Source organism: Dendroctonus ponderosae, unplaced genomic scaffold (genome assembly GCF_020466585.1).
Source record: "Dendroctonus ponderosae isolate FM_Combo_2020 unplaced genomic scaffold, Dpon_F_20191213v2 Dpon_F_20191213_1, whole genome shotgun sequence".
NCBI lineage: Eukaryota > Metazoa > Arthropoda > Insecta > Coleoptera > Curculionidae > Dendroctonus > Dendroctonus ponderosae.
Genome location: NW_026017110.1, coordinates 1,008,037 through 1,020,225, shown reverse-complemented (window position 1 = coordinate 1,020,225; position 12,189 = coordinate 1,008,037). Strand labels below are relative to the sequence as shown.

At 41.1% G+C, this 12,189-nt stretch overlaps 6 protein-coding genes, 1 long non-coding RNA gene and 1 other non-coding gene across 11 annotated transcripts in view; 3 read left to right on the top strand and 5 right to left on the bottom strand.

Moving 5' to 3' along the window:
* The window catches only part of LOC125505086, a 2,790-nt gene extending 1,148 nt beyond the window's left edge, over window positions 1-1,642 (bottom strand). Inside the window, exon 1 of the long non-coding RNA XR_007281903.1 lies at window positions 1,328-1,642. This is a non-coding gene — a long non-coding RNA (uncharacterized LOC125505086). The remainder of the gene's footprint in view (window positions 1-1,327) is intronic.
* The window catches only part of LOC109538125 (heat shock 70 kDa protein cognate 4), a 6,040-nt gene extending 1,088 nt beyond the window's left edge, over window positions 1-4,952 (top strand). Inside the window, exons 1-6 of one of the 2 annotated variants that reach the window (XM_019905212.2) lie at window positions 1,786-1,891; window positions 2,371-2,578; window positions 2,656-2,834; window positions 2,893-3,073; window positions 3,267-4,024; window positions 4,206-4,952. In XM_019905212.2, the coding sequence (XP_019760771.2) occupies window positions 2,374-2,578; window positions 2,656-2,834; window positions 2,893-3,073; window positions 3,267-4,024; window positions 4,206-4,835 (1,953 nt within the window). In that variant the 5' untranslated portion in view covers window positions 1,786-1,891; window positions 2,371-2,373 and the 3' untranslated portion in view covers window positions 4,836-4,952. Of the gene's footprint in view, window positions 1-1,785; window positions 1,892-2,370; window positions 2,579-2,655; window positions 2,835-2,892; window positions 3,074-3,266; window positions 4,025-4,205 lie in introns of those variants that run through there. The other variant, XM_019905213.2, reaches the window with a different exon arrangement.
* LOC109538161 (synaptic vesicular amine transporter) overlaps window positions 1-12,189 on the bottom strand; it is a gene marked incomplete in the record, with an annotated part of 105,348 nt that overhangs the window by 64,258 nt on the left and 28,901 nt on the right.
* LOC109538128 (SWR1-complex protein 3) lies at window positions 4,832-6,827 on the bottom strand. Its single transcript, XM_019905215.2, has 4 exons — window positions 6,527-6,827; window positions 6,262-6,445; window positions 5,805-6,209; window positions 4,832-5,747 (listed from the first exon to the last, which is right to left on the bottom strand). The coding sequence occupies exons 1-4, from the start codon at window positions 6,698-6,700 to the stop codon at window positions 5,080-5,082; spliced, it is 1,431 nt and encodes a 476-aa protein (XP_019760774.2). The 5' UTR covers window positions 6,701-6,827; the 3' UTR covers window positions 4,832-5,079.
* LOC109538130 (palmitoyltransferase ZDHHC6) lies at window positions 7,037-9,973 on the bottom strand. Of its 2 annotated transcripts, none has more exons than XM_019905224.2 (9): window positions 9,660-9,972; window positions 9,424-9,602; window positions 9,290-9,374; window positions 9,079-9,229; window positions 8,873-9,020; window positions 8,596-8,811; window positions 8,326-8,513; window positions 8,049-8,222; window positions 7,037-7,812 (listed from the first exon to the last, which is right to left on the bottom strand). In XM_019905224.2, the coding sequence occupies exons 1-8, from the start codon at window positions 9,712-9,714 to the stop codon at window positions 8,057-8,059; spliced, it is 1,188 nt and encodes a 395-aa protein (XP_019760783.2). In that variant the 5' UTR covers window positions 9,715-9,972; the 3' UTR covers window positions 7,037-7,812; window positions 8,049-8,056. The 2 variants fall into 2 exon arrangements, with proteins under 2 accessions (XP_019760783.2, XP_048523992.1); XM_048668035.1 differs by lacking the exon at window positions 7,037-7,812 and adding an exon at window positions 7,895-7,992 and having other exon boundaries at window positions 9,660-9,973.
* Window positions 7,251-7,903, top strand: LOC109538134 (EEF1A lysine methyltransferase 2). Its single transcript, XM_019905227.2, has one exon. It carries the CDS (start codon window positions 7,251-7,253, stop codon window positions 7,884-7,886), a length of 636 nt encoding a protein of 211 aa, XP_019760786.2. The 3' UTR covers window positions 7,887-7,903.
* On the top strand, window positions 10,075-10,904 carry LOC109538135. Of its 2 annotated transcripts, XR_007281901.1 has the most exons (3): window positions 10,101-10,250; window positions 10,304-10,682; window positions 10,735-10,904. It is a non-coding gene; the product is annotated as an uncharacterized LOC109538135 (transcript). The 2 variants fall into 2 exon arrangements; XR_007281900.1 differs by lacking the exon at window positions 10,735-10,904 and having other exon boundaries at window positions 10,075-10,250; window positions 10,304-10,659.
* On the bottom strand, window positions 10,630-11,965 carry LOC109538132 (single-stranded DNA-binding protein). Its single transcript, XM_048668045.1, has 4 exons — window positions 11,866-11,965; window positions 11,515-11,705; window positions 11,294-11,462; window positions 10,630-11,239 (listed from the first exon to the last, which is right to left on the bottom strand). The coding sequence occupies exons 1-4, from the start codon at window positions 11,872-11,874 to the stop codon at window positions 10,940-10,942; spliced, it is 669 nt and encodes a 222-aa protein (XP_048524002.1). The 5' UTR covers window positions 11,875-11,965; the 3' UTR covers window positions 10,630-10,939.

Below are 12,189 nucleotides of genomic sequence, written 5' to 3'. Positions count from 1 at the left end.
TTCATGTGCAGATAATTTTAACTTCCTTCATCTAACATTTGTTTTGTCATACGCTGATAAAATGTTTTCTCTGTTTTTCCATATTGTTGCAACAGCAGACTTTCCAAGTGCTAATTCATGATGATGTATGATCAATTTAATGCATAAAGCCTTCCTAACATCTAAGCAATTTGTATGTGGCTGGTCCCGTACATTGGACTAGTCTGGAATATTTTAATAGGCGCCTCATTGGATCAACGTGGACTTGATGTTGTCGCATTGCAATTTCATTGGTCGCTGGTTCCTCATAGTCGAATTTAATTGGTCATATCAGATATGACATTGTCGTTGGAGCATCGTAGGTATTGCGACTGTTTACTCAGTATTTTTTGCTACAATTAATTACTATTTTCTACAATAAAGATGGCATTTTGGCGATTAATGTTAATGGCGTATCAAGTTCTAAAGACTGATAGCAATGAATAGGTAAGCGTAAATTTTTTTTGTCGCCACACTTACCTTCATCATCAGCCTCCGGTCATCCACTGATAAATAGGGGCTTCCTCCAAATGCTGTGCTCCGCCCAGTTTATCCCAGCTATGTTTTAGGGGTCTTCCAGTGTTTCTATTTGTAGTTCTCGGACGCCATGTATTATCGTTCAGCTGCTCTCGAACAACATCCTTTATCCCTGATCTTCCTCTGATGAGATCCTTCAAGCTGATCCCCAGCATAGAGCGTTCCATAGCTCTTTGGGCTGTGCTGTTTCTCGGCATTTCGCTGGAGAGTCTTCTCTTTCCCTCGACTTGTTCGCTCTAAGTACCTACTTTCATATAGGAGTTGCCCTCGGTAGCTTTTTGCATTAGCAGGTTATTATATAATCTCATCGGGTCTCTTCTACTTTCCCTTCTGATTGTTTTACACATCTCCCTTTATTAATGAGATTTCGTTGTCCATTGCCTATGCCTTTGCTCTATCAGTTTTAGTGTCTGCAAGCTTAGTCTTGATTAGTCTTGTTGTTCTTATTGTTGTTGAAAGCTCGTGGGGGTCCATTTTTTTTCAGTTCTTTAGGTTTCCTAGTTTTGAATTCAATACTTTTTGGTATTTTTCGTCTTCTAGCATCAACATTTCTGGAGTTATAGTCTTTTGTTGAATCATCTCATCAGCTCCCGCGTTGATTATTACCACCTTCTACCAGTCCATGGTTGCTACCGGTATCGAATTGGTTTAGAAAAGATAAATCCTAACATGTAATAGTGTTTTCCCCTTTCGTTCCGGGTTCTCAGCCCGTTTGGAGTAATACTTACGTATACTAATATTACTATTATTCTGAGTTTTTCGCTCTACTCACCTGGGGTTAGTATAGTTTCTGTCTTAATACCTTTGTCTTGCTTGTCTGCTTGTCTCTATGCTCTCTAGAGAAAGTAAAATTATTTTACTTACTCTATGCTTAAAACTAACTCATAGATAAAGACAAGTGACTCATGTTTGATGGGCATTTGAATAACGGCGCCAACAGCCACTACTACACGAACAGTTCCTCGGTTAAATATTATTAAATCGGACTTATTTCTATTAATAAATCGGAAATTTCATGGAAAGTCCATTAGTAAATTAAAGTAAATTTGTTCCAATCAGTTGATTGCAATTAATTATCCGGAATTAAATCTATATCAAAGAGTAATCCCTAATTTGACTAAATGTATATCCGGTAGCGAAAGAACCAATGACTTGCAGCGTCTGTTAAATTCCGTCGTATGATTGGTCAGCGTGGCGAAGTTTCTGGAAGTCTATCGGCCCCCTGTATAAATACCGCCATTTGTAAAGTTTCGGCGGATTTGCTCTTAGTCGTTGCAGTTGCGAGTAGCTCTCGTTAAGTTTTTGTGCTATAAAACCTTATTAGAACAAAGAATAGGTAAGATTGAAGTGTTCTTTATTAACTAGTTGTTATATTGTCGTGTCTGACTACCCATTTTGACGTGGAAATGCCATTTTAAACGATTTCCTTTGTAAGTGGCACGTGCAAAAAAGAAATCGATTTCCCGTTGTTTGAACAGTAAATCAGTCTTCCAGAAAGTTCCAGTACGTTATTTAGCTTTGTTGAGGGGTAAATTGCGGAATTTTGTATTTGCGGTATTGGGCGTTGTTGGCCTCGTGTTAATTCAAGGTTATCTTTTAAGCGTCAGCTAAAACCGCTTGTTTTTAACTAATTTCCTTATTCTGAAGTCTCGGGATCAATTGGCAACCATCAACCACCCTCATCTCCTAATTGTGTTGTTTAAAAGTTTGGTTCGTTTTTAGGCTTGTTTGTGTGTTTCCGAAGAATTTGGTTAAAAATGTTACGAAAAATCGGCTAATCGCCTTTGTTTGTTCACATATTTCGTTTTGTTTCAGAAAATGGCAAAGGCACCAGCTGTAGGAATCGATCTTGGCACAACTTACTCCTGTGTTGGCGTCTTCCAACACGGAAAGGTTGAAATCATTGCCAATGACCAGGGTAACAGAACGACGCCCTCATATGTTGCCTTCACAGATACGGAGCGTCTGATTGGGGATGCTGCCAAGAACCAAGTGGCCATGAACCCCAACAACACAATTTTTGGTAAGGAATTTTCCCATCTTGGTCCCTTCAAGATATTCAACAAGATTGCGGCCCTAACAGTGCCTTATTATTTACAGACGCCAAACGTCTGATTGGAAGACGGTTTGATGACCCTACAGTGCAAGCTGACATGAAGCATTGGCCATTCGAGGTCATGAACGATAGCACCAAACCTAAAATTAAAGTAGACTACAAAGGAGAATCGAAGACTTTCTTCCCTGAAGAAATCAGTTCCATGGTCCTCACCAAAATGAAGGTAGTTGTTCATCGCCCTTTGCAAAAACAATATCTATAACGGTATCAATTTTTCACAGGAAACTGCTGAAGCCTATTTAGGTAAATCAGTCACCAACGCTGTTATTACAGTGCCAGCTTATTTCAATGACTCTCAACGTCAAGCAACAAAGGACTCTGGAACTATCTCAGGTCTTCAGGTTCTCAGAATCATCAATGAACCAACTGCGGCCGCAATTGCGTATGGTCTTGACAAGAAAGGTAATTGCTCATTTATGCTAATTGATCACATTCAAGCAATGTTTCCACTTAATGATGATATTATAAAACGTCATGCCAGACTGGAGTTTATGAGCTACATTATGATTTTCAAAATAACTGATTAAATTGGTCCATCGTTTCTTCCGCGTTGAATTGAATACAGAGCCAGATGAATATGTTGATTTTTTTCCAGGGCAAGGAGAACGCAACGTATTGATTTTCGATTTGGGTGGTGGAACTTTCGATGTGTCCATCTTAACTATTGAGGATGGTATCTTCGAAGTAAAGTCTACTGCTGGAGACACTCACTTGGGAGGTGAAGATTTCGATAACAGGATGGTCAATCACTTTGTGCAGGAATTCAAGCGCAAGTACAAAAAGGACCTCGCCTCCAACAAGAGAGCCCTGAGACGGCTCAGAACTGCCTGTGAAAGGGCGAAGAGGACTCTGTCTTCTTCAACCCAAGCCAGCATCGAAATCGATTCCTTGTTTGAAGGAATCGACTTCTACACCTCCATCACCCGTGCCCGTTTCGAAGAATTGAATGCCGATCTGTTCCGTTCCACCATGGAACCTGTTGAAAAGGCCATTCGCGATGCTAAGATGGACAAATCCCAAGTCCACGACATCGTGTTAGTAGGAGGCTCCACCCGTATTCCCAAAGTCCAGAAATTGCTTCAGGACTTCTTCAACGGAAAGGAGCTGAACAAGTCGATCAACCCTGACGAGGCTGTTGCGTATGGTGCGGCCGTGCAAGCTGCCATTTTACATGGTGACAAGTCTGAGGAGGTGCAAGATTTGCTTCTTCTGGATGTTACTCCCTTGTCGTTGGGCATTGAGACTGCCGGAGGTGTGATGACCGCCCTCATTAAGAGGAACACCACCATTCCCACCAAGCAGACTCAGACCTTTACCACCTACTCTGATAATCAGCCTGGAGTGCTCATCCAAGTAAGTTTTGGCTCAGTTGTCAACAGTAGATTTCCTGATGTTTCAATGATGATATTATAAAACGTCATGCCAGACTGGAGTTTATGAGCTACATTATGATTTTTTCAATTTCTGAATCGCCCATTTTCAACTGGCATGTTTATGGTGTTATTGTTTTTGCTGACGCATTCGTTTGTTTTAGGTGTACGAAGGTGAGCGTGCCATGACGCGCGACAACAACTTGTTGGGTAAATTCGAGCTCACCGGAATTCCACCAGCTCCCCGTGGCGTGCCACAGATCGAAGTAACCTTCGACATTGATGCTAACGGTATCCTCAATGTTACGGCTATTGAAAAATCCACCAACAAGGAGAACAAGATCACCATCACCAACGACAAAGGCCGCCTTAGCAAGGAGGACATCGAGCGGATGGTCAATGAAGCCGAAAAGTACAGGAATGAGGACGAGAAACAAAGAGGAAACATTTCGGCCAAGAACGCTTTGGAATCCTACTGCTTCAACATCAAGAGCACCATGGAGGATGACAAAATCAAGGAGAAGATCAGCGACAGCGAGAAACAAACTGTTTTGGACAAGTGCAACGAGATCATCGGGTGGTTGGACGCCAACCAGCTTGCTGATAAGGAAGAATACGAACACAAACAGAAGGAACTGGAGGGAATTTGCAACCCCATCATTACTAAGTTGTACGGAGGGGCCGGCGCACCACCTGGTGGTATGCCTGGCGGATTCCCAGGTGGAGCGGGTGCTGCACCTGAAGCTGGCGGCGCTGCTGGAGGTGCCGGACCAACAATTGAAGAAGTCGATTAAGAGTTGGAATTTTTTTATTCTTGATTTAATATACTTTTTATAATGTTCCGAATTTGGCATGGCAACTAGTTTCTAAATTCGCGTTATTTTAAAGGTATTAAACGTTCTATGATTTAACCTGTTGTGTTTGTTCCTGATTAGCAGCCTGAAATGGATCGATGATTATTGTTTTGCGATAGGAAAAGCTGATTTTTATTTTTTACATATGTATAAGTATTGCAAAATGCCCATGAATGAAATCGACTCAATCGCATATCATGCAATCGACATCATCCTGATCAACATTGATCACCAGGTCATCAGATTCATCCACATTGCTCGGCTTGGGTTTAATGACAATATTCTCCAGAACATTCACCATGCTGTTCTCCACAGCCACATCGTTCTTGAAGCTTTCAATTTCGTTCTTCAGTTTTTTTAGTCGTTTTTCTTTGTGAAGTTTGTTCTTCTCATCTCTGTCGTTTCTCTCCTGCTCCATTTTCTCGCGCTGTGCAATGTTTTCAGGCGCTACCGGCTGACTTTTTATAAATTTTTCAATGGCTTTATCTAATTTACTGTTTTCACTGGCAAGTTGCTCTTTCTTCAACTCTTGGGGCTCAGTTACTTGCATTTTCTCGTCGTGTGAATGCACTTTTTTGACCAAGTTTTTTCTTTTTACGCGATCCTGTATTACCTGCAAACTATCATTGCTGCTGCTGTCTGAGTCTGTTTTATTTGCGTTAACTTCTTTGTTCTCAGCTTGCATTGTCTGATGATTGACGACATTCACAGGTAAAGATTCTTCGTTGATTGTTTGTTCAGTCGCCAGATCGTTTCCTTCTGTTGATTTTTCATTAAGTTGACTGCTGGAGTCCGCTTCGCTTGGGGCAATTGTTGAGCTGCTTACTTGAACGGTCTCCTGTTTGGAAGTAGCTGAAACGTTTTAAAAGCAAATGATTATAAGTTAATTGCGTCCACCCTGACTAGTACCTTCGCTTTCTGAATCACTAGAAGTGATGATAATTTCCACTTGTTTCGGGATCTCCATGATAACTTCATCGTCATCTTCCGGTTGATGATCAGCTTTTGAATTGCTTTCGGTCACTTTCTGTTCTTGCTTTTTTTTGCTTTCCAGTTCCAGCTGCGATTTGATCGCCCTGGCGCGAGCCTGGAGCTCAAGCAGTTCCAACACACTCATCAAATTCTCTTCGCCAATTGCATCCTTTTCTTTGCTGTTTGCCTTTTCACCCCGACTAAGTTTCTCCTTCACCTGCTCTATTTCTTTCACTTTATTCTTGTCGGGTTTCTCTTTTTTAACATCGCGGCGCTTTCCTGTGGGTTCTTTCTTAATCCTGCTTCTTTTATGCTTATGCCGAGGCTTATTCGTCTCATCATCTTCAAACAAACAGGTATATAAACGTATACTGACGATTCAAAATAGGCTTACCCGAGATAACAATAAAATCATCATCACTGATATCATCAAGTGAAATCACATCTTCAGCGTGATCCTCGTCAGTGCTGCTGTCCTCTTCTAGAGTTTTTCCTTCGAATATGTACTTGAGTCTCCTATTGGAAATTCCCAGCAATTCCTCCAAGAGCATCGAGTTAATTTCCTGCATATCCATGTTCTAAAACAATTGTATGCGTAGAATAAGCTATCTAAACACAGACTATTAAGAACAGTTGAATTGCCGGCTGCAAAAACCTACTTTCATGCATTCAGGGGCCATGCTTTTCATCTTTTTGGGCTTGATTATCTTCAAAACTTCCTTCATTAATTTCACTCTATCTTCAACGTAGTAGGAAAGTTCGTGTTCGCTTTCATCATCTGTTCCAGACTCAGCCGCAATTAGTTTCGACAGTTTTCTTTTACTTTTAGACATTTTCTGCAGATTTTTCGTTATAACAGCTAGCGTATTTTCCCGTTAACTGTTTACCATAGAGTAAGTAAAATCTTATTTTACTTTCTCTATGCTGTTTACTATTTTTACGAAATGTCAATGCCATAGATAAAGACGAGTTAACCTCACTAAACTAGTTATTGGATTGGCCCCACCCATGGTGATACTTCGGGCTAACTACTGAAATTATTCTTTGGGCAGTATTAATGGCCCTAAATATCCAGTTGGTGGATTTAAATTTGGTCATAGAATTTTGTAAAATAAGTTGCGAAAATAAAACAAAAAGTTTAGAAACCCCAATAAAATAAGGACGCAACATTTGGCAGCCATGGTTTTTTATTCTTGTCAGTTTAGAGATCAATATAGTCCAATCTAACCAATTCACAATGTTTACTACTAGCTAGCCTAAGTTTAGTTTTTGCTGATTTTTTCGAGCCATTTGAAAGCCTTAGGCTCGATTAACTCAACCCGACAGGGAGCGTATCGAACATAACATTCCATTAAAGTGCAAAATCGCAAAAATCAAGTGAAAATGATAGATAAAGAAATGGAAAGTTCAGAACTAGGAACTTTGGAGTACTGGCAAGACCGGTATAAAACTGAAATGAGGAACTTTTCCAGTCATGGAGACACTGGAGAGGTGTGGTTTGGAGATGATGTTGTCGATAGAATAATCAATTGGATCCGTTCAAACATCCCTCAAAGCCAGAGTATTGTGGATGTGGGTTGCGGAAATGGGCATATTCTTATGGAACTGGCCCAACTCGGCTATGAAAGTCTGACGGGGCTCGATTACTCAGACGAAGCCATTCAATTGGCTAAGGCCATAGCCGGTCAGCAAGGCTTGCAGATAAAGTACCAAGTGAACAATGCTGTTGAAGGACTGGGCAGTATCTACGACGTGGTGCACGATAAGGGAACGTACGATGCGATCAGCTTGAGCGAGAACTCTAAAGACGCCTGCCATAAATACATCTCCAGCGTGAAAAGCGCCTTAAAAGAAAATGGCCATTTTCTGATTACATCTTGCAATTGGACCCATTCTGAGTTGGAGGAGCAATTCAAGGCCTTCTTTGCACTGCACACCAACATCCCTACAACACAATTTAAATTTGGGGGCAAAATTGGAAGCGTTGTTTCAATTTGCGTATTTAAACATAGTAAATAAGGCTTAAACAGTTTAAATCGAATGTTTAATCCACATCCTTCAAATAAGCATTCATTTCACTAGACTGAAAACATGCTGATACTGTCGAAAACGTTTAAGTTGCACACTGAAGGGACAAAAAAATCTAATCAGACTGATTGCATAATGTGGGCGTATACTTGCCTAAGAAATCATTTATTCTTTTTCATAGTAGATCGCGACCTGTCTGGCATAGAAAACTCATCTTCAGTATCTACTAAGACGCCGCAAGGTCTAGGAAACCACCCTCTTTGTCTGAAGACCACTTGCTGCTCCTCTGTTAGATCAGGCTGGAGCTTTTCGCCAAACAGCCAATGTCTAAAACAAGTCAGTTTATTTAAAAATAGTCTAGTTAATTAATTATTTGTTTCAACTACATATTTAAGCACTTTAAGAGGCTAAAGATTCGTGAATTACTCACTTTCTCCATCTCGTTACGCGTATGACATCGCCGATGTCTAATTTCAGTCTTGGTTCGTCAGTGCAAGGAAAACCGTAGCAAACTTTAAGTCCAAAAACTATTGGGAACCAGTAGCCTGAGAACGGTTTGATGATTTGATAATGGCACGCCCTCAGTTGTTTTTCTTCCTTCTGTTTCAACTGTTCAATCTGGAAAAAGCATTCCAAAATAGATTCATGAATCAAATTATGTTGAATTTGTCAAGTGCGAAAAGCTTCATTGTTGAGTTACCGTAAGAGAATATTGAGTGCAACCATCTCTAACTGGCCAATGAATTCCGTCTCCAATCGGTTGCCCATTTAAGCTCACAACCTGCGCAACGTTTTTTCGCCAGCCCAAATCATACGGATAAACAAAAGGCTCTTGATTCCTGGCTTTCCGACGTGAATTCGCTTTTTCCAATATCCAGTCTTCAACTGCCGTCTGATTGCTCAGTATTACACGTACCTAGATTAGTGAGGAACTGCATTTTCAAGCACTTGTAATCCTGGCCGTCGTCAAATTATACCTGTATTACAAGCAGCATTCCTACAGCAACAACAACTCCTAGGGCAAAACCCAACGCGAGAACTGTTAATCCCAATCCCATCAGTCCTAAATTCACAATTGGCACGTTTCTAATATGGTTTACTAAATAGTAATTTCTGTATAATGCTCTAAAACAACATAGGATTTACGTTTTCAGAGTAAAATACTGTTCAAATTCCAACTCACCTATACATGGCACATGCTAGTACAATACTAGCATGCATACAGCCCAGAGTGGCATAAAATAGGAAGTAGGTGAAATGAGCATGATTACCCCACCCCACACAGTTGTTAATCCAGGGACAATGATGGTCCTTCTTTTGGACGCATCTTCCACCTGCAATTAAATGGAAACTCAGCCAGTTGCACTACGGAAACATTCAAGAGTTTCACCAACATTTCCTACAGTGGTGTGAGCGGGGGGCTTTATATCCATGGCAAATCGCACATTTCTGCAGATACTTGCAATCATCAGGATTCTCCTACAAACGATAGTTTACAAGAAAGATTTGCTAAATGCAATAAACCTACCGGAGTCCAATTCAACGATAAATAGCCTGGGCCATGGAACATTGCACTTAATAAGTTATAAAAAGTCAACCCCGACCAGGCCATGAAAAACATGGTGTTGACAAAACCACCTGTTGTGCTGGAGGGCCACCACATTCCACTGCAATACATGGTCATTCCAGTAACGAACTTTATTATGCCTAAAACATGTTTTTCGGTTACTTGCTGATCGGTGTGGCATAAGGAATGGGTATTACCTAGGGCAGTCAGGGGCCCCAAATGGCACAGTCTTTTGAACACGCCGAAACACATCGTTGGGGGCGTATTCTCAGTCAACAAAGGCTTGAAGACAACGACAACTTAACCAGACATGAAAACGAGATTATTAATTGTTCCACAATTGCTAGTTCAGAAGTTGGGTGACAAATGTGGAAATCATGCTGCTAGACGCAGAAACTCAAATATATTGAGCGATTTTTTCCAGAAGTCATAGTATTTGTAAGGTACAAGTTCGTACAAGTTTGAAACACAAAGTGAACGTCAAAATAAACAAACATCATCACGTCAAGAAACTTTGGTTAGAGCTTTAATTCTTCTCCGATTTATATTTTTTCCTTATTTAATTTCCCAAATTTAAAGTATTCCGGTTATTAATTACCATCGTTGTAAATCCGAATTTCTCTAACCACACTAAAAAACATACAGGAACGACATCCTGAAGTGAGGTGGAAGTTTGAGGTTATTTTCGGTTAAACCTCAAAACATTTCAAATGCTGTAAACAATCAGAGTAAACAACAGTATTTGATACATTTATGTGTTCTATAGCGAGTAAGCCTTAATTGCGAAAGTAAGAGGCTTTTTCCAGTTGCCCCCCTGTTTTAATGGATGTTTCGCTTTCAGATGGATGCCAGCAGAACCAGCCACATAAAGGAGGCCCAAGCGACTCTGAGCACCATTTTAAAGATATCGGACCTGCTAAACACCGGTCTTAATGCAGAGGCGTTAACTCTATGCGTGAGACTTTGCGAGATGGGGGTCAATCCTGAGCGATTGGCTTCACTAGTCAAAGACCTGCAGAATGAGATAGCGGAGTATCAAAATCAAATCGAATCTATATCTGGCTCATCTAAGAACGTTCGTTCGGATGACCATTAGAGCTAGCTTTCGGGGCCAACGCTATTAAAATTAAATGTCCTTCAAGGGTGGATAAGGATGAAAGCCAGTTGTTCTGTTTAACAATATATTTGTTCAACTAATGAAGTCGAGTTTGAAATACAAGGTCCAATTTCACACTATAGTACAAATAAAAAAATATAAAAACAATATTGCAGGCAATAACAAGAATGGATCAAGCGCAACGCCCCCTAATATTCCAATTAATTGCTTTGAATAACTTTCACTTCGCACTCACACACTGTGATGTGCGTTATCACTGCAACGTCCATTTGTGCCCACTTACTGAATTAATATCCAAAAGACAAACAATAAATATTTAACAGATTATCATCAGCATCATCAGTTTACTTTTCTAAGCAGTTAACCGGATCCAAACTCGAACAGATATCCACTTCCAAAGCTGTTGGCTTTTCCAGGGGCGTCGTTATACTCGGGCTCTTTTTCCCCAAGTTCATTGCTGCTGGGAGTTGGCCTGGCTTGGAGCTGGGGGTAGGCGGAAGGTTGAGGGTAGGCAGATTGCTGGTAGGCCGGTCTAGGTTGGGTATTGGCTTGAGTGTACGTTTTGGGGTAGTAGTAGGACTGAGCCTGGCCTGATTGGGGCTTCTCGTACGCCTCGGCGCGGTATTGGCCGTCGTCGTATTGGTTGCTTGATGCGCGGGGCTAAATTAACATTGCCAAATTGTAAATGAGTTGGAGTTGCTGACGCAAATCTACCTGAGAGTAGGCTGCTTGCTGTTGTGGAACTGGGATCGGGGCAACCGGCTGAGGGGCTTTCGGCAAGTGATCTGCCTCCAAAATCCTGAATCCCTCCTTTCCAGCCGTGTATTTCACGGAAATTTTCTTACCATTGGGGTCCACGTAACTGTAGCCTCCAGTTCTGGTGCTACAGGGATGAACTCATTTACTATTCGCCTGGATCTACTCACAGTTCTTACCCGTCGGGGGCGATGCTTTCTCCTTGAGCGAGCCCATTCTCCGATGTGAACAAATACTTGAAGTTGCCGTCGTGATTCAGGGCTTGTTTGTGCGATAGAATTTGGGGAGGGGGCCTTCTGGGGTACTCCTCACTTTCTTCTCTGTATTGGCAGCTGCATGAGATGGCAAGAGTAAGGGTGAGGGCAACCGACTGAAATAAAGGATTTTTCAACAGTTTTCAAGGTCCAGATGTTAAGGTTGGGGCATCGTGTTGTAAATGCATTTTACATGGCTTCGGCACTACGCGTTATGGCCGGAGGCACGGTTTGTAAAACTACTGAAAATTTGAAAACTTCTAATGAACTGTTTACCCCAGCCATCCTGTATATAGAATTTTTTACTGCTAACAGAGGTAGTTGTCAAAATTGACGTGATTTTGAGTTTCCCATTAATTTTCTGAACTGTCGCAATATCTGACGTTCAGTTGTCAAACTGACAAACTGCCGCAATAAAGTTTATCGGTCTCCAGAAAACAGCTAACAGTTTTGTGAAAAACTTCTGGAAAACGCGGAAAATTAGCGAATATTTAAGTGACAGTGATTTAGAAGAGGAAATGGAGTGAATAATGGCGATTTCTCAGGTTAGTAGGAAGAAAATGCATATACAGTTGAGGCCGGATATAACGAACTTGAAAA

Bases quoted from the DNA above. Each gene is read 5' to 3' on its own strand.
- LOC109538128 (XM_019905215.2), bottom strand. From the start codon at position 6,700: ATGTCTAAAAGTAAAAGAAAACTGTCGAAACTAATTGCGGCTGAGTCT. The intron at 6,446-6,526 runs GTAGGTTTTTGC...CAATTGTTTTAG, and splicing joins TGGCCCCTGAATGCATGAAA to AACATGGATATGCAGGAAAT. The intron at 5,748-5,804 runs GTACTAGTCAGG...AAAACGTTTCAG, and splicing joins TAGTGATTCAGAAAGCGAAG to CTACTTCCAAACAGGAGACC.
- LOC109538134 (XM_019905227.2), top strand. From the start codon at position 7,251: ATGATAGATAAAGAAATGGAAAGTTCAGAACTAGGAACTTTGGAGTAC.
- LOC109538130 (XM_048668035.1), bottom strand. From the start codon at position 9,714: ATGTGTTTCGGCGTGTTCAAAAGACTGTGCCATTTGGGGCCCCTGACT. The intron at 9,230-9,289 runs GTTGGTGAAACT...ATTTAATTGCAG, and splicing joins CTCACACCACTGTAGGAAAT to GTGGAAGATGCGTCCAAAAG. The intron at 8,812-8,872 runs GTATAATTTGAC...TCACTAATCTAG, and splicing joins GAATGCTGCTTGTAATACAG to GTACGTGTAATACTGAGCAA.
- LOC109538132 (XM_048668045.1), bottom strand. The intron at 11,463-11,514 runs GTAAGAACTGTG...TCATCCCTGTAG, and splicing joins GAAAGCATCGCCCCCGACGG to CACCAGAACTGGAGGCTACA. The intron at 11,240-11,293 runs GTAGATTTGCGT...ATGTTAATTTAG, and splicing joins AGCAAGCAGCCTACTCTCAG to CCCCGCGCATCAAGCAACCA.